The sequence below is a fragment of the Simochromis diagramma genome, unplaced genomic scaffold (genome assembly GCF_900408965.1).
Source record: "Simochromis diagramma unplaced genomic scaffold, fSimDia1.1 OVJJ01000302.1, whole genome shotgun sequence".
NCBI classification, from domain to species: domain Eukaryota; kingdom Metazoa; phylum Chordata; class Actinopteri; order Cichliformes; family Cichlidae; genus Simochromis; species Simochromis diagramma.
The window spans coordinates 8107230-8135126 of NW_024386792.1; the positions used below are offsets into that span (position 1 = coordinate 8107230).

At 38.3% G+C, this 27897-nt stretch overlaps 1 protein-coding gene across 2 annotated transcripts in view; it reads right to left on the bottom strand.

The window, feature by feature from the left end:
- The window catches only part of ctnna2 (catenin (cadherin-associated protein), alpha 2), a 334263-nt gene that overhangs the window by 76737 nt on the left and 229629 nt on the right, over positions 1-27897 (bottom strand). For both annotated transcript variants that reach the window (XM_040024188.1, XM_040024189.1), the window contains one exon: positions 10413-10565. In XM_040024188.1, the coding sequence (XP_039880122.1) occupies positions 10413-10565 (153 nt within the window). The remainder of the gene's footprint in view (positions 1-10412; positions 10566-27897) is intronic.

Sequence of the window (27897 nt, forward strand, 5' to 3'; positions counted from 1 at the left end):
AGCCTTATTCCTCTTTTGCTTTTTCTTTTGTCAGACTTAATCTTGTGTAATCCACTTAGTGTCATATCTGAAAAACATGACAGGAATTCCTCTAGTCCTTGTCATGTAGCACCTTTAGAGAAGCTATCCCAGCTCTTAGCGGGAATGCTGACGTTGTTTTCTCAGAACTAAGCTTATCTCCACGGCAACTTGCTCGGGCAAGGTTTGGCGAAGTCTGCCACACAAACACTGCCACCAAGTCTTGTATTCTCTGAGAGATAACAGACCCTTGAGTTGACTCCCTTAGGCCTGCAGGGGAAGGTTAGGGGCACTCTTTTGTGAATACATGCTTGATGCCAGTGTAATTTCCATTTGTTTATCTCTCTTTTCCCTCTTTTAGGGACAGTGGAGATGTAACACAAAGAATATAAATGTCAGCCTCAGATTAAAAGATTGCTTGATTCCATCCTAGGGCGCAGCGGTATTTCATCAGAAAAAGGGATGATGACAAATTCCCTCTCAGAAACATGGAATGAGTCAGAGAGAAATTAACAAAGAGCCCAAGAGGAAAAGCTGCCGAAGATGCCGCATTATTATTAGAATCCAAATTCTACATTATGTGTACAGTATATATATATATATGTGTGTGTGTGTGTGTGTGTGTGTGTGTGTGTGTGTGTGTGTGTGTGTGTGTGTTTGGCAATGTCTGCTCAGCATCTGCCACTGTGGAGAAAGAATTACTATTTTTATTATACCTTTAAAGCTTATGATCAGTGCAAATAGTTTAACCTCATCTCCTGTCATACTATTTCCATAAGTCTGATGTAATGTTAATACTGAGCAGACAAGAATAATATGTGATAATGATGGTAGCGCTAAAATATCAGGCCATAGCACCACTGTAACGTGGAACAGTACAGTTGAGAGAAATCAATGACTCCAGCTTTAGCAGTGGCTCTCTTTCAGTGAGAACCTCTCAAGGCTGAGACTTACTGTTTGTGGCCTGTAGCAGTACTGATCAGATTACTTTACTTTAGGTTTGATCCCCCTAAGACCACCCTCAATACTAAATTGTAAGAAATGACTGCAAAGCGCAGGGACTGGGTCTCCCTTTAGCTGCCAGTTTTCTTTGTTTTCCCAAATCTGCAGCAACTTTTGTTTTGACCTGATTATCCAATGTAATGTTATTAGAATAACAAAAGCCTTAGCCTTTAGCCTGTTAACTTGAATATTTATACATTAGCACACGCTTCAATTGATGTAAAATATGAAATAGCTGAAAGTCTGCCGTGATATTTTGCACATAAATAAAACGAAAGAAAAAATCATGGCAAAAATCCCCCAAACCATTAACAGCCCTCTTTTGAAAGTGTGGGGTTTTCATTTTGGTTTGCAGTTTTGTGCGCAGTACACGCAGTATACGCAGTACACGCAGTACACAGTTAACTATAGAAAGGAAAAAGGCCGTGGGTTGGGAATCGGAAGAAAAAGCCTTAATCGAGCCTCGTATTTCTAATGTGCTAAAAAAACAAACAAAAAGAAAAAAAAAGACATATTACTGGTCTGTGGCCTTGTCTTATTGAAAAAGGCTACATTTCAAAACATGTCCGAAACGAAATATGTATTTATATATCAAATTCAGAATATTTTCATTTTTAGAAAACAGTAAATATTAGTGTTTATGGACATGTAGGGAGAGTTTTAATATAATTCTGTAATTTAATTAAATATTAAATGTAATTAATAAGTCAGAGGATGCCCATAGGTGTGTGCAAGGTGTGAAAAAAAGGACAAAAAAAGTGCTTTGTTATTTGTGACCAAGGTCAGTCTGGTAGAGTGGCAGCCACTGGTCTGGTGGGTCTGGTAGCCTCACTTGCATCATTTTAAACGTGGAAATTAAAATGTTTTCTTTACAGTTCTGGTTTAATCAAATCAACTTAAAAATAGTGTTATTTCTGCTTTTTAAATGTAGACAATTTGTTTCTTTACATATGTTCACAAATCTAAATTCATGACTTTGAAAGCGTGTCCCTCACACACTTTCTTCGGCTTAATAGCGTCAGTACAGTGTTGTGTGTCCTCTGTTGTGCAGATTGCGCCACTCTTTTTTAAAGACTGTTTTCAAGAAGTCATTAGGAAGCGAATTTAAAGTCTATAAGATTGAGTTAATTAAAGACTCTTCATGGGAGCCATAGCTAAACAGCTGAATTAATTTAATGGATCCACTTTAATCATTTATTAAATTTAATATATTGCATCATTAAAACTGCAATTTATAAAATAAAAAAATTAATAATTTTTAAGTGAAATTAAGACCACTGAACATGTCAGTTACCAATAGAAATAGGTTTATTCTTATAATCTTATCTTATATTTATTTATTTGAATAAACTTTGATCTGATCTTTTACAGACTACATTTACAGACTTCACTGAACTGGGATTGACATTTGCTCTCTGGAGACATCAGATATTGTCAGTATATTACAGACTCGTTTTTATTACCAGGGAAACTCTTGTCTAGTTTATTTCAATCACTACTGGGTCTATTATAGTTAGTATTACTTCCTAATGATGCAGCCAACTGGTTTTTTTTTTTTCTTTCAAACCACACTCTTTCAAAATCCCCTTTGTACTTCCCTCAGAGGTATACCTCTCCTCAGTTCTGTCTTTGAATTCTAATGGACTGAACTGACGGTACACTTTCAGGTCTGACATGCCCTGCAATGTGTAAAAACCTTGGCTGCCCATTAGATATCTTTGATGGGTAGAAAAGCACCAAGAGGCCTGAGGAATAAGCACCACACAAAAAACAAAACACCCGCCTCAAAGACTCTTATAGGTGCTGGGCAGTGATCTTGTGCCAGCTGGCTTTGTATCACGACTATAGTTTGCTACAGTACCACAGGGAAATACAAAAGTACAATAGTTTTGACTATAAAAAATACACCCACAGTTCCAGGGATGTTCAGCATGCACTCAATGTGCGCTCAACAGTTTTACCCGCTTTGCTGAGAAAATGAAAGTACTTCCTCTACTTCCCTTGTGCTAAACTTTAACCTTAACTCCCATCTCATCTCGTGGTCATTTCGTGAAAAGTAAAACTGAGGAGAAGAACTTCCCTTTCAAATTTTAAGTGGATTTAAACTTGCAGTCAAAGGTGACCACAAAAAAGACGGCGTCTTTAGATCAGAGAAACTCCACCCAGTGGAAAAACTAGCTTCACATAATAAACTGTGACTCGGATGGAGAAGACCTAGAAGTTCAGCCGGATTCGGACTCAGAGCTGTCTGATCAGTCTTCCGGTTAGTTTCATTTCATGTTATTTCCTATTTCATTTCAAACAAGTAAGTGGATGTAGTTAGTAAGTAAGATATTTCAGACATTATTCTGATACAGAGGAGGAGATACTGAACTTCTAGGTCTTCTCCATCCGAGTCACAAGGGTCGACTTCCCTCAGGATCATTTCCAAGGCCTGCTGAGTGGTGAGTCTTCTCTGCATTTTCTTTCCTTGGAGAGGAGGTCCGTACACCACAGAATTCTTCAGGGCAATGAAGGATTAGGCTAAGTGCAGTGAGATTGTATCATATATATATATAGGGCTTGGCTTCCTGATCAATGGTCCACTACCAAAAGGAAGCCAAGCCCTGTCACCCTTTACAACAAAACAAAATGTTGAAATGTACTCACTCACTTTTTATTATTATTTGTAAATATGTGTACAAATGGTTGGTTTTTTGTACTGTTTTTATCAATAAATCTCAGCAACAAAGGACATACACCCATGTGTGTTGATTTCTCCCTAAGATGGCAAACTGAAACACTCCAAGTTGGTGACTTTTGGAGATTTATTTCCCTGGATGATTGAGAATGCATCAAGATGAAACACAAAAGGAAGTGCACAGCTTTTAGCAGCTCCCCCACGCCCTCAAATACACACCCCCACTCCCCTCCCTCCAGAATTCCCAGGTAACAACCTAATATACATATGAATGACTAGCCAATTTAGCTTCCACTTGGCTGAAGCTAAAGCTTAGCTAAAAGCCTACCAGCCATTTGGCTGCTCTCCGGGTTTTATAGGTAGAACGGTAGAAGCCTGGCTTTGCAGGTGTTAATTTCAAATAGCTGCATGTACTTTCACTCATGTAAAGGCTGCTGTTGTTGATCAAGTTTATAGCGGATGCATTTGTGTATCACATATTGAATGTGGTAAAGAATTCAAAATGAACACAAGCATAATTAAAGTGTGGATTTTAAAAGCAGCAGTATGAATTTGCATCCAATCACATGATTTATTGGAAGAATCCAAATGATAAAAGAAATCACTTCGAATGAGACTGTGTGTATCTGCATTTGTTTATGGAATTTTCTTGCTATCAACACACCTGCTATCAAAATAACTCCAAAAGGGAAAAACATGAGGTGGATTAGGTAGCATGTGATGAACCTTTTAATGCACTCCCAATCTTTCAAAGGACGATTTCTTTGGGGGGCTAAAAACTTTGAATGCAAAGAGAGGATTAATGTTGGCCTACAGGTTCAGGTCATCACAAATAGACTTGTTCCAACAGTGATCCATCCACTTCCCAGTTAACCGTCCAGTAAAGTGCTTAATGCGGTGACCTCAGAAGAATGTTTAGTGCTGCAGTCTGTCTCATGTCGTTGAGCCCCGAAGGCCAGTTCAGTATTTGTTACATTCAATTTTGTATTGATTATGCGTAATCACAGAGGGTATGACTATCCCCTTTATTCACTGCATGTCCAAAGTAAGGTTGCTGCTGTAAATCAAAAGTAAGAAAAGCTAATGAACTGATGAAGATTAACTGACCAGCAAAAGTTGCAGCCACGTATGGAGAAAACTCCACAGCTCGCAGACAACAACACACCAAATTCTTAAACAGGAAATATTACATTTGCTGTGAGTAATTATTGCATATTTAACTCAAGGGATTAAGCTGTTGCACAATCTGTGACAAATAAATAGACTTTTTAAATCTCATCAAACAACATTTAAAAAGACAAAAATCTATAAAGCTCGCAAAGAGGTTGATAGTAGCCAAGCAACCTAATCACGCATCAGACATCATGTGGATTTGTGTGTTTACTAAGCATGGTTCTGAAAGCACTGCAGAGGTATTTCAGAGATAAAGCATATGTAGAAGTGTCCTTCATAATGCCACAGCTGCTGAACAGAACTGCTCCAAGATGGAGTCAAGGTCAGAGGAAAATCTGATTCTGACATTAGAATAGTGATGGAGCGTAACGTCCTTTAGATGTCCAAGAATTGCTGGCACGTATAGATTCTCACTGCAGTGGTAATAAAAAGGAACTACGGTAACTTTAAAAGATTGGATATTCATCTTGTGTTTAAATTAACAAGAGCACATCCATGTGGGCAGTGGTGAGCTCGGTCTGCAGATGTAATAGAAAAGGTCCAAATGAAACCGTACGTATGTACTTAGTAGAAAGTAGAAAACAAACAATTACAGCAAGACAAATACAGTTAGTCAGGAAAGAGCGGTTAGAAGTAAAGATCAAAAGAGATCTATCATTCGTACTGAAAGGCTTTTTTTTCATGAATTTATATTTAACCCCCCCCCCATGTTTAAATAGTTTATTGCTATCTAAACATTTAAATAGCTCCAATGATAACAGCCAGAACTGAACAAGCAACTTGGAAAAATATCTAGACTATAGTTGCACTATAGTAAATTTGTGATTCAACAACAGGTTATGTAAAAGTTATGCCTTAAATATATATAAGGATATACTGAATGCTTATGTAATGCGTGTATGTATGAAATCCTGAGAGTGGACATATTATAGTACAATATTTTTTTCTTTTGCACATTTCATTTCTTTTATCTTAGAAGCTTCTGTGTAAGCGGAGTCAAAGTTCGTTATTCTGTTACCTCTGATGCTTCTGTTTGGACTGATGATGGGTTAGTATTAGGTCCTCATTAAGGATAGTCATGGGAATTAATTAGCACAATCTGTGCTAATAGAATAGTGATACACAGATACCCAGAATTTTATTTCTCTGACTTGAAAAGGAGCTATCGCTGTATTTCTCTGTGCATGTATCCCATACAAAAACAACAAGAAAAGGAAACGTGACCAAATTGATAAAACTGAGAGTATCAATTCTGGAAGTTACAGACAATCTTTGCCTGGCTATGGCAAGTTCATTGCCATTACAGTTCTTTAAAGCAATCACATCCTCAGCTTAAAGTTTATTTACTTCCTGTTAGTGGTCAAGCTGGTGTAATGAATATGATGTGATTAAGGGAGTCCTCAGGGTAAACTTTGCTCATCACCGAAGTGAGAAAAGAACAATGGTGAAATAAAAGACACACATTGTATACTGTGGAGCCAAATGGGGCAGAATTAAATGGAAACCAAGCAGACATGAAAAGAGGCACTTTGATTTGACTTTACTTTGATTCTGATCGTGTCCAAACTCTATTCTAATGGCTTAAGACAGCTCCTCCCTGACATCAGGGAGATGACTGCAGTGACATTCATCAGAATGTTAATTACCATAATATATTAGAGGATTGCAATGGTGGCTATGATGACTATGTCTACGATAGCACGAATAATGATGATGACAGGAAAGACAATGATATTGCCGGCTATATAGGACAGCCGTGAGTGTATTAGCTAGTATGGACAAGTAATTTACATGCTTACCCTGACAAAGGCGCAGAGCTGCTCATTGCACACTCTAAACTTGTAATATTCATATGGAACTTTTTAATTTGGTATGTATTGGGATTTGTGATATGATATTACCTTTTCTTTGCAACAAACAGTCTTTAACAGTACTTATAGGGTACTTTATGCTGCAAAGTAAAGACCTGACAATACTAAGAAGAAGAAAACAAAGGGAAAAAAGCAATTGGTCACAATGTGGAGAAAGAAAATGTCGACTCTTAACAAGGAGAAACCTCTCGCAGAGTCAGGCTGCAGAAAGGTGGCCATCTGCCTACACTAGTTAGGGTGAGGACGAAGTGAAGAGAAAAAGGAAGAACAAAGAGAAAAGAATGATAAAACAGAAAATACTTTTCAGGTTGGTGTATTGGTTTAAAATTGCTGCCTTACAGCAAGGTTTCTGGGTTCTTAACACATACCAAAGACATGCATGTTAAGTAAAATAGTGATTTGAAAAAAATTAGGCTTGGATTGATGTAGATAAAGTGCTTAAAACTTATAGAATACAAAGCTGGATGAATGCACATGCATGATTAAATGTGATTTGTAGTCCAAACAACTTTTAGTGGTCAGTGAGATACACGTGAGTACATTACTTTTCCATATGAGCTACATAGTGGTTCACTTTTCTCAGATGAAACATGCACTTACAAAGCTGCTAATATGTGTTGCACATTATGTTTTGAAGTTTTAATTGGAATACTTAAAATAATGTTTCTCTAACTGCAGCATGACACTTATCTAAGAATCAAATCAATTTATCATTCAAACATCAAATTTAATGCTTCCTTAGTATTAAATCTGATGAAGGAAAAATGCTCAAATGAGCTGATCACTATTCTATAAGCTCCTTTAATAAGTTTGCTTAAAAAACTTAACTGCGTGACAGCCGAGTCAGTGTTCTGCCACAATAATAACTAATTCCAATCACTCAAAAGAAACCATAAATGTAGGCATACAATCACGGCTTGAGCACTGTAAGAGAACTTTATTGACATAGCACCTCATTATCTCATGAACGGAAATTTAGATGCTTGTGCTGCGCTGCAGGTTGCATTTGATGAACCAATTTAACCCTACAGAGCTCTGGGGCATGAAAATATCTTTTCTCAATCAGTCTTCATTGGAAAATATCATCTTTATACCAAAAAAAAGTTTGTGTAGAACTAGCTCCATTAGAAGCATATTGTGAAACCGTTAAAAGAGAATAAGTGACCTGAAACAACCAGACAGCAACAGTCAGGATACTGTAATACAATTTTAACGTCCAAGACCATTACAATGTGGACATTATGTGTTCACAGCTAGAAACAGCTTTGTCATAAATATTTTTCATTTTGATCGATAAAATAATTTGCACACACAGCTGATCTGGGTTTTGTACCTGCTAACAACCACTTGCAACAAGCCACAAACAACTTGCAACAAACCAATGTACAGCTGATAAACTACCCTCAGGTTTGACTGGGGTTTACAGCCAACTCAATGCATACAAACAACTGCATATAAACACAAGGCAACATTTCTTCCTTTTTCCTTTATAAGGAGAACTGAATTCATCTGCCTGAAATGTCCCAGGGCTACAGAAAGCTTTAAGATTGCTGTATGCAAAGCACAGATTTTGAGTGTAGCATCAGTCAGGACTCCTCTCATCAACAAACAGCTGGGGGAAACCAAAAGGGCACACAAATCACTCACTCGCTCAGCTGAAGTCAACGAAAGCTAGAGTGCTGTTTTAAGTGACAGTATTTTACGAGAGGCCCACATAAAGGCTCTAAAGGTTCTAAAGGCTCCCCTGAATGGACCATGAGAACAAAAGGCAACTCCCATCAAAGGGCACAGACATTTATCACAGGACTCCATCCGCTATCTTCCTGCCGTTGAGTGGATGGGCAATAAACGAAAACCTCATAAAAGCAATATGGAATGTCCTAAAACCAACTTCAAGTGAAACACAACACATATTCTTCCACATTTTTAAGCTTTCTCACTATTTCTCATGGATATTTTGTGATATTCCATTCGTCTTTACAGTGATCCTGGGAAATTACTGATGAATTAGTATTTGGACATCCATCCATCCGTCCATCCATTCGCTTCCGCTTATCCTTTTCAGGGTCGCGGGGGGCGCTGGAGCCTATCCCAGCTGTCATAGGGCGAGAGGCGGGGTACAACCTGGACAGGTTGCCAGTCTGTCGCAGGGCCAACACACAGAGACAGACAACCATTCGCACTCACATTCACTCCCACATTCACACCTATGGGCAATTTGGATTAATCAATTAAACTATCCTCACTAATTGCATGTCTTTGGACGGTGGGAGGAAGCCGGAGTACCCGGAGGGAACCCACGCAAACACGGGGAGAACATGCAAACTCCACACAGAAAGACCCTGGCCTGATGGTGGAATGAACTCAGGACCTTCTTGCTGTACGGCAACAGTGCTCCACCATGCCACCGTGCTGCCTAGTATTTGGACAGTCCGTTTAAAATGGACTGGAATAGATCCCTATAGGGCACCTCGTCATCCAAAACGCCTGCCCAAGAAACCCCCAATACCAGATTCCTAGCTATTGGAACACTTTTACCCCCTCAAGACCCTCACAAATAACCTCCGTATGGTGAGACCACCAAAATTACACCAAAAAACATAGCCCATACCGAGTTCCCAGGTCACAGGTTGGGGTTTTTTTAAACCAGGAACTTTAGGCACCCTCAAAGGAGAGCATCCATTCATTCACATGGATAAGGCACAAGATGCAGCTTGGCTTTATTACGTTACAGAAACTACACAGAAGCATGTCTGACATGATGTTATCCTTAAATGTTTGTCAGTAACACTGTCTTTATCGCTGCCATAATGGCTCGTGTACCATATGTGCTATTGGCATATAGCTTCAACCTCACGCATATTTTGTTAGGCTACATGCATGGCGACACTGTATTGGGTTTAGAATGTGTGTGAGTGTGTTGCTTCCACTATGCTTTCTATGTAGAGATGAAGGGAGGCAAATGGCTGTTCAGCAGTAAAAGGAATCAGATGCATATGACTAAACTACTTGGACTTATTCCCCAAAAGGTTAGAAGCAGTTCACAGTAATCTGGTTTTTGAGGTTTTGATTGGCCTTGGAGACTTAGTCAGTAGAAGAGAAATAGAGATGGACTATAACTTCCTCAATGCAGCCTTAAAATTTTGGTAGCAGTTCAGACAGGCCACTGTGAAGACCTTTGGTCAGCATGCCATTCACTGTCTATGACTTAGCATAACTGAACGCCTCAAATTAGGATGCAGTCAGGCAGTAAAAATGATTTTTTTAACTTAATACTTCTTTAAGCAAGAGTAAAACCTCTTCATACCGTCTCCATGCAGCTAAGACTACTCGGCCAACAAAGCCAAAGAGACAATGACTAATTGTCAAGTGCACATGAACATGCACACTTGCTTCTGTTAGTGCATTTAATACACAGAATATTCTTTTCAGTCCAGCAGTTTATTTATAGGGAAATGAAAAGGTAAAAAAAAACCACCTCTACATTTTTTAAATTATTACATGTTCAGTTGCAGTTTGCCTGCTCACTCTTTCATTTAAATGTAAAATGTAAAGTTATAAACTTTATATATTTATTTTCTTGCTATGCGTCATTTAATATAAAGTAAGAGAATCAGTGAGCATGTGTACATGTGTGATTGTGCCCCTGTGTTTAATTCATGACTGACCTCCACCAGCTTGTTGGCGTGCTCACGGAACACCTGGGCGTACTCCTTGACCTCCTTCTCGTTTCCACTCTTAGCTGCTTCAATAAGCACCAGCAGAGGGACGTTGGTTTCTAGGAAAGAGTCTGAGATGTGGTCCATCACTGCCTTCCTCAACTAGATTGCAGAGGGAGAGAGACAAGAGACAGAAAAGAGGTCATATTATTAATAATATTACAGATGACTTCACTCTATTACATTTGGCAATGATTACATATCACTTAGAATTGTAATGAATATAATGTAGTAACATAATTAGATGAAAGGACAGAGGGAGGAGAAAACAAGAAGAAGAGTGGAGCTAAAAAAAAACCCCAAAAAAACTCCAGGCCAGGAGCGTAAATTGCTCATAAGGTGTCATTGCTCCCATAAGGCCTTTTACTGGGGCAGACATTGTGACTTTGTTTATGGAATCATTTTGTACCAAACTGGCAAGGGACCGGTTGTTTTATAAGACAGTAAATGGATCCTGATCCTGCTCACTGTGATATCTGATGAGATGCCAGAGGAAACAGTATAGAAACCACTATAGACAGGTCCTTTATCTTACACAAAGAGGGAGATATCCACATGAGGCCAAAGCAAAGACAGACAAGAACGATGTCAGAGGAAAAGAAAGCAGATTCCCGCACGTGCAAATATTTGTTTTCAGGCTCCTTTCATTTGCAAAGCCTCTGTTACTAATTAATTACTACACTAATGCTCTAATTATTTACCTTTAATAAATACTGCTTATATGTAATGCAACTTTAAAATTCCAGTGGGTTGAATTACCACCGTTGTGGTGTTTTTTCACAAAAACGAATTAGAAGGACAGAAGAGGAGAAAACAGTGGCATGAGAAATTAAAAATGGTATCAAACATAGTTAAAGTTTATATAAATTAAAATAATAATGTACTGTTTCGTATTTCTGATTGTATTATAACAACTTTAAGATGAAACTGGTTTTTAGGTCATTTATATATTCACTAAATAACAAATGTTGACTACTACACAGAAGGGAAGAGAAGACTAACAGCACCGAGTGACAAGAAAAAATCATTTAGCCTACAAAAAAAAAAAAATCATATGTTAGTCTGTCAGTCGCACTTAAATCACCTGCGGCAATAACAAACTTAATTGCCAGTCCACAGAGGGGAGGAGAATAATTGAGAATTCTGGAGGGCAGATAATCCATCACCACTACCTTCAGTAACACACTAGATTTGGACAGTTTAGTGGTGAGGACAGGTCTGTAACTGCCCTGAAGCCCACACTCACTGTAAGCATGTAAAGGTTTCTGGATAAAGGAGTGCTCTCACTGTTTTTTCCTCCAGAACTATATACTTGCAGCTCACTGATGTGAAGCAATGCATCTGAGATGCAACAGAATACCATAACATGATGCTTTTCTCAAAGGCTGATAAACTTTGCCATTTCTGAATGGGGAATATTGCATCTTATTCTTCCTGTAGAGATGAGACCGGCATCAGTGCTATTCTGTAACCTTGCTATCCTGTCACCTTGTGCAAAGGTGAGGAAACAGTCCAGATACAAATCTTGCACTGCCAGAACCATCTTCACACTGTCCTAGTGATGGTACAGCACAGGGGAAAGTCGTGGTGGATACATGCAAAGATCAGAGTTGTCTGGAGGTCTTATCTTACTTCTTACTTCAGGATATAAAAGGTGACCTGCATTTTGCATGTGGGAAAATAATGACCTTACAACCACTGTACTATAAGTCCATACTGATCATCCAGGTTTTGAATGCAGCATGTTCATATAACATGTATGTTTTCATATGTGTTGTATCTCCATCATATTTATTTCATTTAGATTAGCTAAACAAAATTATGAACAATTAGAACAGACTCCAGAGCAGATAACAGCACAATGTAACACCATAAGCCATTGGGAAAGATGCCTTACAAAAAACCCAAAAAACAAAAAAGTGATTGGATCTACTTTTTATCTTCTTGAGACAGATAAGACTTAGACTGTGTTATAAATTCTTAAGATTAAAATGAGTTGTAAGTGCAAAACAGTATAAAGAAAAAGAAAAGCATTTCCCATCAATTATGTGCTTTCAATCATTTCCGTTCTGATGAATGTCACTTGTGCATTAAAGCCAGCAATGTAAAATAATTCTCTCTGTGTTCAATTATCTTGGTATTGCTCAGTGAAATGATTTCTGTTGAGCATTATTGTTAACAGAAACTTCCTTATGGTATTCTTTTTTGTTGCCAAACAGTTTAATTTGAATTCTATATTAAAACAAAACAAAGAAATAAAAAAAACAGACCATTTTCATTTTAAATGTGAAGGTTATAACAATAATCTTAGAGATGATGTCATTTACTGAAATGCAACTGCATAGTAAAATGTCTTCGCAGTTGTTATGAGTAGTTTGTTGTTGATGATGATCAATCATTAGTTAATTGTATAAATACACATGCATGACATGCATGAACCTAAAAGTGCGTGAGGCATTAGGACGCTCATGAAAGCCTAACAGTGAAACTGATCCTAATGTTTAAGTGGAGAAACGATACAGACTAGAGATTTCCCAAGTTGCACGCTCTCCTGCACCATCAGCATTCTGATGCCCACACACCACTCCCTCTGAAATCCATCTTCAATTTTTCAGATCTCACCTCCCTCCATACTCCACCCCCACTGTCTCTCCTCTAACAGCCTGTCTGTATTTCACTTACACTTAAAGAAAATAGATCTAGAATTTCAAAAGCTAAAAAAAAGGCTTTGCCCATTACAAGTTAGTGGGGGAGCCATTTGTCTCACCTATCAAGCAGTGCAGTTCTAGCTATGAAAGTATTTGTATTTCCTGAGAAGTGAGATGAGTATTAAATTCTGAGTACCATTCATAGCTATGCATTTATTTATTTATTTATTTATTTTTATAGAGCGCTGTAAGAATGTAGACTGCTCAGAAAAATGAAAAGGTTGTGAGACTGCTGTCATGTCAAAGACAAAGAAGTATACGGAAAAGTTAAAGGTAATTTTTTCTAATGATTTGGGCTCATTTTTAATGCTAATAGTTCATTTCTTATAAAACTAACCTGTGTGGTGGGATGTTACAGCCTTTTTTTTTTTTTAAAGGCTGTCCATTGCGCTGCACTCCCAAATTACATGCTAGCTATTTCTGGCAGAGATTTCATTGAATTTTTCAGAACCACTTAACAGTTGTTGTAACCTTTTAGTCTTTAAGTTTCTTCTTTTGTTTGTGTAGTAAAAAGTAAATGTCACTGTTCAGACACGCTGGCAGCTGTTAACAGGTTTTTTGTTTGTTTAATGGAGATAGGTTAACCACTTCTAAATGCAGTATTGCCACCTACAGGCAGTAGAAAAACATTCATGTATCCTATTAATTGCTAAAACAAGGAAATATATGTAAATTTAAAACAAAAAATATCAGGTTTTTGTGAGCATTTGTGAGGACAGCAAGAGCAAGCAGTGGATGGTTACATGGTGGAAAAGGAGTGCTTTAAGCAGCTGTTTAAAAAGCTTGACAAAAGTTACAACAATCTATTTTATCATGTGACAGCATGACTGTACAGTTCCCTTAGAGTTCCTTTAAATATCGTGATATAATTGTGAGGTTTGGTTTCTGGTAATAGATCTTTGGGAGAAACACTATTTTATGCCTGTCAAACTGTGTTTTATTCATCATACATTCATTAAAAAAAAAAAAAGCAGAACATGTTATGTGTTTTTGCATCAGCTCATATAAACAAAGTGCCTAAAAAAACAATTTAAAATAGTTTCTTTGCTAAGTTGTGTGTTATGATACAACACTGGTTCATCCATTGTGTTCGGTGCCATTTATATGCTTGAATGATCCATAGATCAGTGTTAAATGGCTTAAGGGAAAAAAAACAAAACCAAAAAACCAAAAAAAACCCCCAACAAGACAAACATTCCCTTGAAAATGGTACTGCACTGACTGAAAATGAGTGAAAAAGCAGACAGCACACAGAGAGATACAGCCTGACTGCACAGCTCTGGGATGAATTAGAAAATCAATGGTGATTTTGGCTTTACTGCCACAGTATCTGACCTCACAAATACTTCTGATCCTCAACAGGAGAACATTCTTGCACTCAAATACCAAAATCTTGTGATGAGCCTACCAAGACCAAGTGGAGGCTGATCAAATGGCATTTGCAATTGGGATTGTATGTTTACTCCAACAAGCATGCAAACAACTGTAGCAACTCTGCTTCTGTTAGTTTTATCTTTCTAACTAATTTACTAAGGTTTTTATATGCTTTTATAAACTATCATACTAATAGCTAAATGTAATACTGGCTTTTAAATGAACATGTAAACGAACATTGACTGTTGGGGAACTAGCTAGTAACCGTGCAGCATTAGATTTAATGTAGGGCCATCTTTTTCATGATCAAACAAACTCCACATGTTGAAAGGTTCAGGAACAGTAAAGTAAACTAATAACTCAGCATAACCAGATATAAAAATACTGGAGGCCTCCAGTGATACCTCTCAGCCTCCTAGTAGATACCTATGGTATCAATTTGAAGCTGCTACGTCACGTCGTTCTTGAGTTATCGCATTTACAAACTTAGGTGTCCATGTTGGCTGTCAGCCCAGCTGGGTGATGACAAACACCCATCACCCTTTTTTTTTTTAGCTTAAGGGTAATAAAAAAAAAGCCACTATGCACAAAAAACACCTTAAATATAACAAAAATATCACAACGTAACTATTTTTAAAACCATTTTTAAAAGGTTAAATAAATAAATACATTCCAAAAGTTAGATAGAGATACATAAAGATTACCATTAATGGTCATATGTATGCAAAGCATGTTTTTTTGAAAACTAGCACACCAACAAATGTAGATAGATGACCCAATGTCACTGTTACATTGGTTGTCAAGCAGAACTGAAGAGGCATTTGAAAAATCATCAATGTCATTAATGAAAAAAAACATCTAGCTGTAATAAAATGTGATTACAACTGGATTTTAATATGTTTTTTTCTGTTTTTTTGTGGACCTATAACATCAGGATGATCAATGGTATTCACTTCACCTGTCAGTGGTTTTTAATTATTGTTACATTATTCCTGCACCATGCTACTTATTCAGCACAGTCGTTTAATCCAAAGATACATTCAAATCCCAACTGACAATGAAGTGGTTAACATAAAGAATAAAAAAGAACAAACATTTAAATGATTAACAAATCTTGTCATAACTTTGTTCAATGATAAGAGGGTGATCCTCAAAAATAAGATGAGCAATCATTTGTTGCATCTGTTCTGTTATGAGGAATCTGCAGTTTGTGGGATTAGGCATCTGTTCTGTCACAAAAAAAAACAGATCCTGAGGGAAATTTTTGCAAACATTCACTATCATCAGTGTATCACTGGAAAACAAAGGATTGCACACACATGCATGAGAGACTCTAGTAACTTGACTTGTTTACAGTGGAAATCGTGGATTTGAATCTGGAAGAGAACACCGTGGTGGATTTTTGAATGTTTACTTTTACACTTTAGTTTCTGTTACATTTCACTTGTGATTCGGAACACATAGTGGTGGGTACCTTAGGGTCAGCACAGGAAAGTTTCTTATTAAAATGTCAAGAGCAATCACAGCTTAAGCGGCTAGAGTAATGGCTGAGGGAAAACAGCCCGAGCAAATCAAAAATTAAGTAATAGCCCTCGTATATGATATCTATCAGGCAGCATTCAAAGATGATGAGTGAGAGGAGAGTGCGGAGATGAAATGGTGAGAGAGTGACTGAGAGGGCGTCAATAGCCTGTAGACAAACACATATGATACCTAATCCCAGAGTCTTAGTATATCTTGCAAAATAAAACACTCGTCCAGGGAATCCAGTGTTGAAAACAAGGAACCTCAGAATAAACACTGATTTGTCATTGTAGAGTTAAATAGGAAGAAAACTGGCATTTATGTGGACTGAAGCTTCTGGTTAACTGGAGGAACAACCCCATTACATGCTTTCTTTTAAGCTCCAAACCTTTTCTTTAATAATATTAAGACGTATTTCTGGGTGCTAAATGTTTAACAGCTAGCTAACTGCTAAGTTTGTCTTTCTGCTGGATGGTGCTGGAGGGAAGTGCACTGGCTCCAAGTTCAAAACAGCGGCTTTTTAAATCTAGAATTTCTACTACATCCATATACTGTGTATAAGGGATGGGCTTAATACACTGAGATTACTGGTCAAAGTCTTGATGTTAAACATGAACTATTACCATAGTAGTGTTTTGAAAAGCAAAGGAAAAAAGGGGGAGGGACATTGCACAACCATACACTAGATAGGTCCATTTGAAAGTACCATGCTTTTTCCTCTTTTTTGATTCTAATGGGGACCATAATTTAAAGGTGAACATCTTGTATTTAACATGCCTTTAGCCTACATTTATGACCACTGTTTATTGAGATCATGGATCAAGAAGCAAGCTGTTTTCCCGCAGACTTCTATATAAACAAACTTCATTTTAGCGACAAAAAAAGGTTACATTTAACCTGCAGCTAGGACTGCATCTGCATGGTGTAAATAATAATATACACAGTAAAAAGGTATAAGTAAACTAAGGTTTTATATATCTGGACATTAAAAAAAAATAACAACAAAAACAAAAAAGCAAAAACATGAGGTACTTAGCAGGTCTCATGATTAGGTAAATGCCATTTGAGATGAACAATGACACAGGACATATTAAGACTATTATATATTTAACAAACACAAATGCCAAAATTTGAAAAAACTAAGTACACTCTATGATTCATTATCCTCTAGAACAGCGGTCTCCAACCCCGGGCCACGGCCCGGTACCGGTCCGTGAGTCGTTTGGTACCGGGCCGCGAGAGTTGAGGCTCGGGTGGTTTTCAGGGGTTTTATTGGTTTTTAGCGTTATTTTGTTATCGTTTTTAATCATTAACTCGGTTTTCCTGGGTCTTTTCACGTGTGTTATGAATAAATCGTATTTTTTTCTGTACCGGTACTAGTTTTATTTTGTCGTATTTATCCGCGACTCCTTAAAAGCCGGTCCGTGAAAATATTGTCAGGCATAAACCGGTCCATGGCACAAAAAAGGTTGGGGACCGCTGCTCTAGAACCTCCTTTAGCAGCAATGAAATAATTGTTTTCGATATGACTTGTGAATTGTGGATCAGCCTTCTTTACAACACTACTTCAGGTCATTGACATTTATGGGCATTCATTTATGCACAGCTCTCTTAAGGTCCTGCCGCTTCATTTCAGTGGGATTGAAGTCTGGACTGCGTCACTTCAACACCTCAGTTCTTTTTTTCCAGCCATCTTGTTATAGATTTGCTGCTGTGTTTGGGATCATTATCCTGTTTCATGTCACAATTTCGGATAACATTTTTAGCTGTCTAACCAATAGCCTCACATTTGACTCTAGAATTCTTTGGTATCCCATCTTTAAGTGATGACGTGATGAATCCTGCGTCCGGGCCCAAAGTAGTCTGCATTTCAAATCAAATCAAATCAAATCACTTTTATTGTCACATCACATGTGCAGGTACATTGGTACAGCACATGTGAGTGAAATTCTTGTGTGCGAGCTTCACAAGCAACAGAGTTGTGCAAAATACAATAATGTAAACAAGCAAAATACAAGAATGGCTACATCTGAAACTAATAAATATATGTACAATATATAATAGTATATGCATTTCTGGATGTGTATACTAAATATTTTTCTACGTGTGTGTGTGTGTGTGTGTACACATATTTTACAAATTAAATAGAGTAAACAATAAATAAGATATATAAAAATATTTATATTTATAAGGCTGTTGTGTTTTTAATATGTTTATGTTTTAATGCTTTGCATCTTGTTCTGTTTAATCTCAACAAGGTCCTAAAACAGTCAGTGATCACTGTCTGCTTCTCTCGGTTTTTATTACCGCTAATCATTTTAAAGCTCAGTTTTTAACCCTTACGATGTATCTACAGGCCAGCCCATGCAGCAGTATATTAATGAGTAACCTCATACTGTGGATAGATTATCTCGGTACTTCTCCTGACTGACGTTTGGTCCGTTTACAGCATCCTGCCATGCGATTGCATTTGCCCCTAACCATTGGGGAACCCTCACATTAACTTTTATCGAGTGGAAAAAAGTCCTCCGTTCGTTAGCGTTTATCCTCCAGCTTTACTGTTTATATTATGCTAACATAGCTGTTTCGCTAGCGATCATGTAGCACATCATTATATACCAGCTAGCTCAACTTCAGTAACCCTACAAACTTCACTGCTGTTTACTTTCCTGTCTTCATTTATGTTGGAAGTGATAGCAGAGCTGTATGTTTTAATTTGTTTCATAAAACCCTCAGTCAGAACATGGTATATTATATATAGATGGAAGCTAGCGAGCTAACTCCCTGCTAACTTCTAACTCTGTTAAATGTCATAAATTCCATTTTCATGGATGCCTTGATGTTAAACTTAATTGCTACACCTGGTAGAGCAGCCACAATGATCATTTTATTACAGATAAAAGAATTTAGACAGTTTTTCAACTCTCAGTAATGCTGCAGTGATCATTTGACTTAGGGACCTGCAGCGAAGTTTGGGCCCAGACATGGCTAATGACGTCAGACTTAAAGACCGGATACAGTGAAGCTCATGATCACCAAGCCTAATTTGTCACCTCTCCACCATCATGACTGACAGTTGGTATGAGGCACTCGTGATGATATGCTGTTTGTTTTTCATCCACCATTGCTAAACATTTTTGCTCCCATCTATCCAAAAGAAGTCTAGTTAAAAAGTTAAATCTTTTTTTTTTTTTTTTTTAAATTGTACTGTCATGAACATAAGCATTTAACACACTAAGGACAGCAGAGTCTAAAAAAAGCTCCTGAGTTTAGCATGTTTTTGTGTGTTTGAGGATTGCACAGTCTGACCTTGGAGTAAATTTGCCAGGATGTCCACTCCTGGGTAGACTGAAAGTGGTCTATGGTGTCTAGTTGTTAATAATCGTGCTCACTATAGAATGGCGGACTTCAAATTGTTTGGAAATGGCCTGACAATCTTTCCCAAATTGATGGGCAGCAACAATTGCTTCTCCTACAATCACTGATGATGTCTTTCCTCCTTGGCACGGTGCTAACACACACCACGATGCTCCAGGGCTGCAAACTTCCAAAACGTCTGCTTTTATAGAGGCGGTCACACTTGCTGATGATTCATTAATCAAATAAATTTTATTAGTAGCTCCTGGCTGCTACTTACCTTCTTAATTCCCGTGGAAGAAGTAAGGGTGTGCTTAATTTTTCACACAGTGTTTCTGCATTTTGGCCTAAGTTTTGCTAAAAAGAAATAATGACATGTTTAGTATGACATGTGTTGTTGTTAATTTGAGGCCATCTTTACCTAAGTTTGAGACCTGCTAAGTGCCACATGATTCATTATGTCTTCACGCATTACAATTTAGAATTGACAGAGGGTGTACTTTCTTTGTCACATGATTCACTCTTTCTCTCTATATATATTAGATTCTTTGAGACTATTCCTGCTTTTATTTAAAACAAATGTCTTCCATCTGCCTGTAACATCTACTGTGCGACCAGACGCGATGATCAGCCTGCAGCATGACGACAGTTGAGCCCAGAGTGACAGAAAATAAATTTGATTAGATTCAGTGGAACTGTTCCAACGTCATTGTCGCTGTGTGTACGTGTTACATGTTTCAGTTACATTAGTGCAGTGGTTCCCAAGCTTTTTTTTGCTAGGCCCCCTTTTGTTTTACAAGAAAATTTTTGCGCCTATGTTTGTCCGTGATTTGAACAGCCCAGCTTGTGCTCCCGACAAAGGGAAAACCAATAGACCTACCTTGGCACTTGTGCAGGTGAAACCAAAGGGCAGATATGCTTCACCATATTTTCTAGTCTTTGGCTTAGAATGAAGTTGGTTTGGAAACATATTCAGCGATGCTTCATCTTGAGATTGAGAGACCAGTGTCGGAGTATTAAATAACAGCTTTGAAATTCTCATGAGTTGTTGCAAAAGAAAAATTACCATCATAATCCGGCTACCCCTTCGGCGCCAGCTGTGGGCTCAAGGCTGGAGCCGAACAAAACACCCTGATAACGACTGTGTTGAGTCTGTTCCTTCCCATTCCATGCAAGGCCACCTGGGTTGGCTGGAAGACTGTTTACTAAGCCTGGCAGTGTGAAGGACACTGTCTCAGCTGAACTATGGACACGCACACACATACATATACTGATATTGATAAGCACTCACTGACGCATCACCCTCCCTACCCCGGATCCAACGCCACCTCCAACGCTTACCTCCCCTCTGATGTGGACATCGGGTCAGCTGGAGGCGAAGTCGAAAATTGCAGCGGTCCCAGATCAGATGTACACACTGGAACACTTTCCCATGTTGCTTGTCTGTGTTTATTGTGCTATGGTGTGTTGATATCTGTGCATTCCTGTATTATCCTTTTGTGTTACACATTTCAATGTTTTTTTCCTCGCTACCTAGCCTGACCTGTCTCCCCAATGTGATGTTTGTGTATTGTATGTACGGTCGGCATGGTCTGTCATCTCGGTTGTGGGTAAAAGACCTGCAACTGACAAATAAAGGCTATCTCATCTCATCTCCTGCTTTGCGTTTGTGTGGGCGCCCCGTGCTAGCAGTGTCCAAGCATTTTTTTTCCCCATTTTCATACCACGCCCCCCCCTGCAATGGCTCTGCGGACCCCTAGGGGGCGGGCCCCACACTTTGGGAAGGTCTGCATTAGTGGATGTATAGTCTCAACACGCAGTTCACTGAGTCGTACTGATTGTCTTATTGTGTTTGCAGAAGATGAAACGTACTTGTGGAGAGGCTTCATGATTAATGCTGAGTGAGGAAGTTTCTGGTTTCTGGTAATGTCAGTAATTATTTGTTATCTAATATTGTCAGTGTTGGGGAGTAACGGAATACATGTACCGCCGTTAGGTATTTAAAATACAAAATATGAGTAACTGTATTCCGTTACAGTTACCGTTTAAAAAGGTGGTATTTAGAATACAGTTACTTTGTTGAAATAAATGGATTACATGGTGGTATTTTCCTGTTTCATATTGTCACAGGTCAGGACTGTTTGGGTTTTGTTTGACAGCTATGTTCTGTTGTTCCAGGCGGCAGCGTTACGGTTGCCGTGGTTACAGGGTGACGCTGTGTTTCCTGGGTGAGAGAGCGCCTTTTTGTTGTTGTTGTTGTTGTGCTAAGCTAATAGGCAGAATGCTACAGGCATAGCCCTAAAGAATGTAGCATCATGGGCAGTGTAGTCCGTGCTGCAGGGAGAATGGACTGCCATACCCGTTATGTGTCTGTGAGCACGAGGAGGGAGAAAAGTAGAGTGGAAAAGTACGAGTTGTCATCAAGCAGAAACGGGAGCTGGAAGCATGTAAATGTAATAATAACCACTTCAGCCAAGAAGAGTGCCTGAGAGCCCAGTTGTAAGTAAGCTATTAAGACTCGACTGTACACTGTGTTCGTGTTTTCCTCCGAAAAAATAAGTTCCGTTGGAGCAGCCTTTCAACGCCTCTCTCTGTCTCTCACTAGCAAACTTGACCCAGACATCAAAGTAAAGCTATTTTTCGGCTACAAGCCCAACACGGAACCCGACGTATTGACCAGAGGTCCCTTTACTAAGGTTCGGAGCCGCGGACCTTCAGTAATAGTAATAAATCACATTCATGTAGTTGTAAAAAGCATGATAATATATTAAGTAATCCAAAGTATTCAGAATACGTTACTCTCATTGAGTAACGTAACGGAATACAATACAAAATACATTTTGGGGCATGTATTCTGTATTCTGTAGTGGAATACATTTTAAAAGTAACCTTCCCAACACTGAATATTGTTTTTGCTATTTCTGTTGTGTATGAACAAAGCTCCTGGGTTGTTCAAGATGTCTGCTTAAATGCTTTTTTTTCTTACCAATAAATTATAAAAAATATTAACTGATTACAACTTGATCATGTTCAAAGTCATCTTCCTGGGCATGTCCAGACAGCTTCCAATTCAGCTATTATTGTTAGATTAATGACCATTTGCACTCTGCTCCCTGTGAATCTCAAGGATTGAGGCAGGTGCTGAAAGCCTGGACTCCAGCTATGACCAAGCAGTTGTCAGCAGTTTAAGAGTCCACATTTTCTAAACCCCAAGGGCAAAGTGTCAGGTGGGGAGCTAGACCATGAGCTTGCTTGTCAGTTTTATTCAGTATTTATCAGGTTGTGCACCGTAAACGTGTAACCGCTGGAGTGAGTTCTGTTGTAATGTCCTGAGGACTCAGAGAGGAAACTCAGCGAAAAAATTTTACATTCAGGCCCATTTTGATCTTAAGTGGGCCGGACCAGTGAAATTCTCCTTCCTGTCGGTGTCAAGAAGTTTAACTGCTCATTTATTCCCCGAGATATCGTAAAATAAGAAAAAGGAGTGTCTCAGTTTTTCTATATGATAAAGAAAAGCTGCTATAGTAAATGAAAGAAATCTGTGAGCACAACTCTTTGGAATTAAATTTTATTATACAAATTATAGAAAAGGTTCTGGTAGCTCATTGTCCAGACTGTCCTGTAATTATAATACTGAAAGTTTTTGTTAAGTCACAGAAGATGTCCCATTTTTTCCATTAAGGATCTATTTAAAAAACAACAACAACAACAACAAAAATGTATAAAACCTGGAATCTTTCCGTCATTTAATTGTTTATCTATTACTTTATTATTTTGGTATAGAAAAAATAAGCTTGAGGAATCTATGAAAATATAGTTTAAAGTCACAAATGTATCCTGTCCTTCACATTTTCCAAAGCTGCCCATCTGGCCGGATTGATAACACAACTTCCACTTTTAAAAATGTCAGCAATGACAAAAAGAGTCAAGATGAGGAACTTGGTGGTGAAATCAGTCAAATTCAATTAGGGTATGATGATCTTTATGGACCTCAGGACTCTTCATATAGACCATGTTAGAGCCTAAATATTATTTTCATAAAATAATATATAAAAATTATTTTCATTAAAGTGATTACAATATTAAGGTATATAGGAAGGTACTATTTAAGGTAGTTACTACTATCATTTGTGAAACTAGTGATCTGAAACTTTAGTACAGAGGAACGAATGTGTTAGAGATGAGGAAAGAAGCCAGTGTGTTCAAAGTTCCTCAAGACCAAATCAGAGAGAGACTGACTCATTCTAAGCTCTGGTCTCTTCAGGGTCACAAACCCATGATGTTATGTTAACTCATTTCTTTGCAACAGATAATGACTGGTGCACGCAAGAATGTTTGCCTTGAATCTATGTATGTCAGCAGTTGATCAGCATAGGAAGTGACTGTGAGGAAAAAAGAGGTTTTTATATAAATAGATGATATTGATATTTACATTTATATTTTTACAGGCTGATTTCAAAGACCTGAGGAATCATTGTAAAATGCATTTTCAGCCTACAGCTGAAATCTATAAAGCCAATTTTAAGCACAACATACTTCTTTCTTTCTATCCACACACACTGTGTAGGTGCACTATGATCCTTTATTCCAGTTTTACTCATTTCTATCCTCACTGTCCTTCCCTACTTTGCTTGCAATAACAGAAAACACTCACACAGTACTTTGCCATGTCTCGAATCCTACTTACAATTGCAAGTATGAGTGCATAAGCACGCTCACGCTGACAATTATTACAACATGCAGTGCATTATGAGTATCCAGATGGTGTACCCACAATGGTCAAAAAGTTGAGTGTGATCTGTTCTTAAGAGACTAGAGGAAGGAAAAAGTGGGAGAGACTATAAATATCCCAGTTCTAACAATAAAACCGGGATATTATTATTTTTTAAGGGCAAACAAAAAACAGACTCCAAAGTAGCAGTTTAGGGGGGAGTGGGGCTGGGGAACTGAACCAGGGTGGGTGCAGGGTCTAAGCCGAGCAGAATAAAAGAAAGGGAGGTGGGGTGGTATGAACTGATCTGCAAAAGGCATACAGTTAAACACAATACAACATTTTTTTCAACATTTAAGCAATGGGTTTTGCTTTGTACAGTTTTAGAATGAATAAAAGGAAAGGAGTCCTACTCAAAAGTTGGGGCACCCCAAGAGATCTGAGCTTTGAGATAACTTTTACTAAGGTCTCAGACCTTAATTAGCAAGTTCACAATCATCGTTTGAAAAGGCCAAGTGATGTAAATTTCAAAGCATTTTAAATACTCAGACTCCTGAAACCTTGTCTAAGCAATCTGCATCCATGGGCTTCTCTAAGCAACTGCATAGCACTCTGAAAATTTAAATAATTGATAACCGCAAAACAGGAGAAGGCTATAAGAAGGCTGCTTTATGCCTTTTGGAAATCAGGTCATCTTTTACTCACTAATTTATTGATAGCAACCGAAACTTTAACCAGGGGTGCTCAAAGCCACTATGTAGACAGTGTACTACAAGGAAGTGTACTAACAGAAGTATCCAACATGAAAAATGGTGCTTGTCTTGCTCTAAGCATTTGTGCTCTGTGTGAAGTCAGGTTTTCCTGTGCTCCACAGTGTGTTACAGCGCCACATCACTAGTCTGTCCTAAAACCGGAGCAGATGAATTCTGATTGGCATCTTTTTATTCTTCTAAGCCCAGCCTAATTACCTCTAGTTACTCAATGAGGAGGCAAGCAGAAGTGGTGCATGGTGAATGGTAACTGTGCTGCAACCCTAAATACATAGTTTTGGTTACACATTATCCATTATGAACCTCTATTGAGCTGTTTCGTTTTTACTTAATATCGTAAAGCTTATCTACTGTGTCTCATCCAAAATTCTACAACATATGCAGTGGCTAACTAACCTAGTTTGCTACATTGATTAGTAGCATTTCAATCATTAATGTCATACACTGAAAATGCACATTATTAGCAAGTGTAATGAGAAGAGTGGTGCCACATTTGGAGAAGGAAAAGTAGGAAAAAAGGCAGGCTGCAGTCTGATTACAAAGTTGTGATGGTTTGCTACAAACAGGGTCTGCTTTAGCCATATTTCACTGGGGCATGATCAAGACTCGATAGTCATTGGAGTTAGTGGAGTAACCACTATAAACAAACTTATAGGGTTCTAAAACAAGATAAAATGCAGCAGAAGTAAGGATTCAAATAGAACGGACTGGCAGTTTTATTGGGCTCTTCTAGCTTTAACTGTGCAAAGCACTCAACACAAGTGACATTTTACGGCATTTTACCTTTAATCCACACATATGGCCAATTTAAATTCTCCAGTTAACCTAGCATACATGTGTTTTGACTATGGGGGGAAAAAAAGAAGAAAAGGTTCATTTTCCAATCAGTCCGGAGGTTGTGCTCTCAGGAACCTTTTTAGGTTGCTAAAAGGCTCCTTCGAACTACTGTTGCCGTGTTTCCAACACATACGGACTATTTTCTTGTCTGTCTCCGACTCTCTTTTCTGCTCTCTGTCTCTCGACTATATCCATCTCTTTCTGTTCTGTACCTGCAGGTCTGTGTGCACGCACACAAAGCAGCAACAGTGGATAGAATGAAGACTAGTCTTCAGTTGCAAAAACCCAGCAATGCGGCACCTTCCTGCAGCGTTGTGCAAATGTGTAGACACGTAATTTTAGTGCTATAGAATGTCGTCAATATTAAACAATCAGACACTTATATTTTATTTCTCCCATTCACTGCTTTGTTTTCATTAACGCCACTGGTTCTCTTCTTTCCCTTTTTACTTCTCCTGCTCACATTCTCTGTCTGTTTCACTGCCTTTCGCTTTTTCTGACATGAAATCTCTCTGGACTTCATCACTGGTGTAATAAAGAAAGAAAAAACACGCAACGCCTCTTCGATGTATTTCTGACATATATTTTTATATTTTCTTTTTTTCCCCCATTCTTTTTTCTTTCTTGTGCCTGCACTAAGTTTCAGGAGTTTTAAATATGTCACTTTTATCTGTCTTCAAGTAAAACCAATCAGCCTCTAGCCCTACCAAAGACTTTCTCAGGGAGGTTCCTTTTGCCCTGAAAATAGCCCTGAAGGTCCTAAAGTGGAAGTTTTTCACACATAGATTTTTGGGCCACCCAAAAAGCATCTTACAGTTTTTAAAATAGAAAACAGGATATTGATGTCTAGATTTTTTTATCTTTCTATTTATGTACTTGGACATTTTCTGCATTGTACTCAAATGTAATCAAAGCAGGGACATTCATACAACATGGATTTAGGATTATGTTGATGTGTAAAAACACAACTTGATGTACAATCATTCACTGACTGATTAAGTAAAGCTGCTTATCATTTCTTGCATGTATGCATGTAGACATGACCAAGACAACCTACTGAAGTTCAAACCCAGCATCAGAATGGAGAAGAAAGGTCATTTTATTGACCTTAAACATGACATGGTTGATGGGGCCAGATGAGCTTCTCTAAGAATCTCAGAAACTGCTGAACTACAGAGGTTTATTCACACAGTTATCTCTTGGTTTTATAGAGAATGTTCTGAAAAGGTGAGTGGCAGTTCTCTGGGCCAAAATGCTTTATTGATGCCAGAGGTCATAGGAGAATGGTCTAAATGCTTTGAGCTGACCAGATATGCAAAAGAGCATTTCTAAACTTCAATGGCCTACAGTAGCAGAAAACCACACTAGGTGCCACTTCTGTCAGCTACAAAAGCTACAATTCACATAGGCCCACCAAAAACAAACAAACAAAAAAAAACGGCCTTATCCAATGAGTCTTAAGTTTTGCTGTGACATTCATATTGTAGGTTCAGACTTTGGCATAAATATCATGAATCCATCCCGTCTTATATGAACAATTTAGGCTGCTGGTGGTGGCATGATGGTGTCAGGTAGGGCTGGGCTATATCATACCGTTCACGGTAATACCGGTGTAATTTTGGGCAACGATAGGAAAATGAAATATCGCGATAGAATATGGGTAAAACGCGCATGCGCAGTGCCTATGTTTCCATACGCACATGGCGGCGACGCAGAATGAGACGAGCGAAAGCGGATCGTTAAATGAAACGGATGAACCAGAATTGGTTTGTAAAAATGCTGCAACTTCAGTGGTGTGGAACTGGTTTAGCTTTCGTCCGTCAGATACACAACAAAGCACTATTTTTGGTAGAGCATGCTAGCGGCCGTCGTTATTACCGTGTTGTTTGGAAAATACGGCACACTTAAAATCAATCCTTTGATTTTTCTGAAAATCGACAGTGCCCCTTATAATCCCGTGTGCCTTATGTATGAATTCTGGTTGTGTTTACTGACCTCGAAACGATTTTATGTGCTACACGAAAATCTGTCAAATGTTTTAGTACGACTTCGCTAAGCTACGAACCCGCACCGCTTGATGGATTGTCGGAGCATTACGGCTACTATAGTCAGGAGCCTCGCGGAGTGATACGTACTGCGCTTCAACATAATAT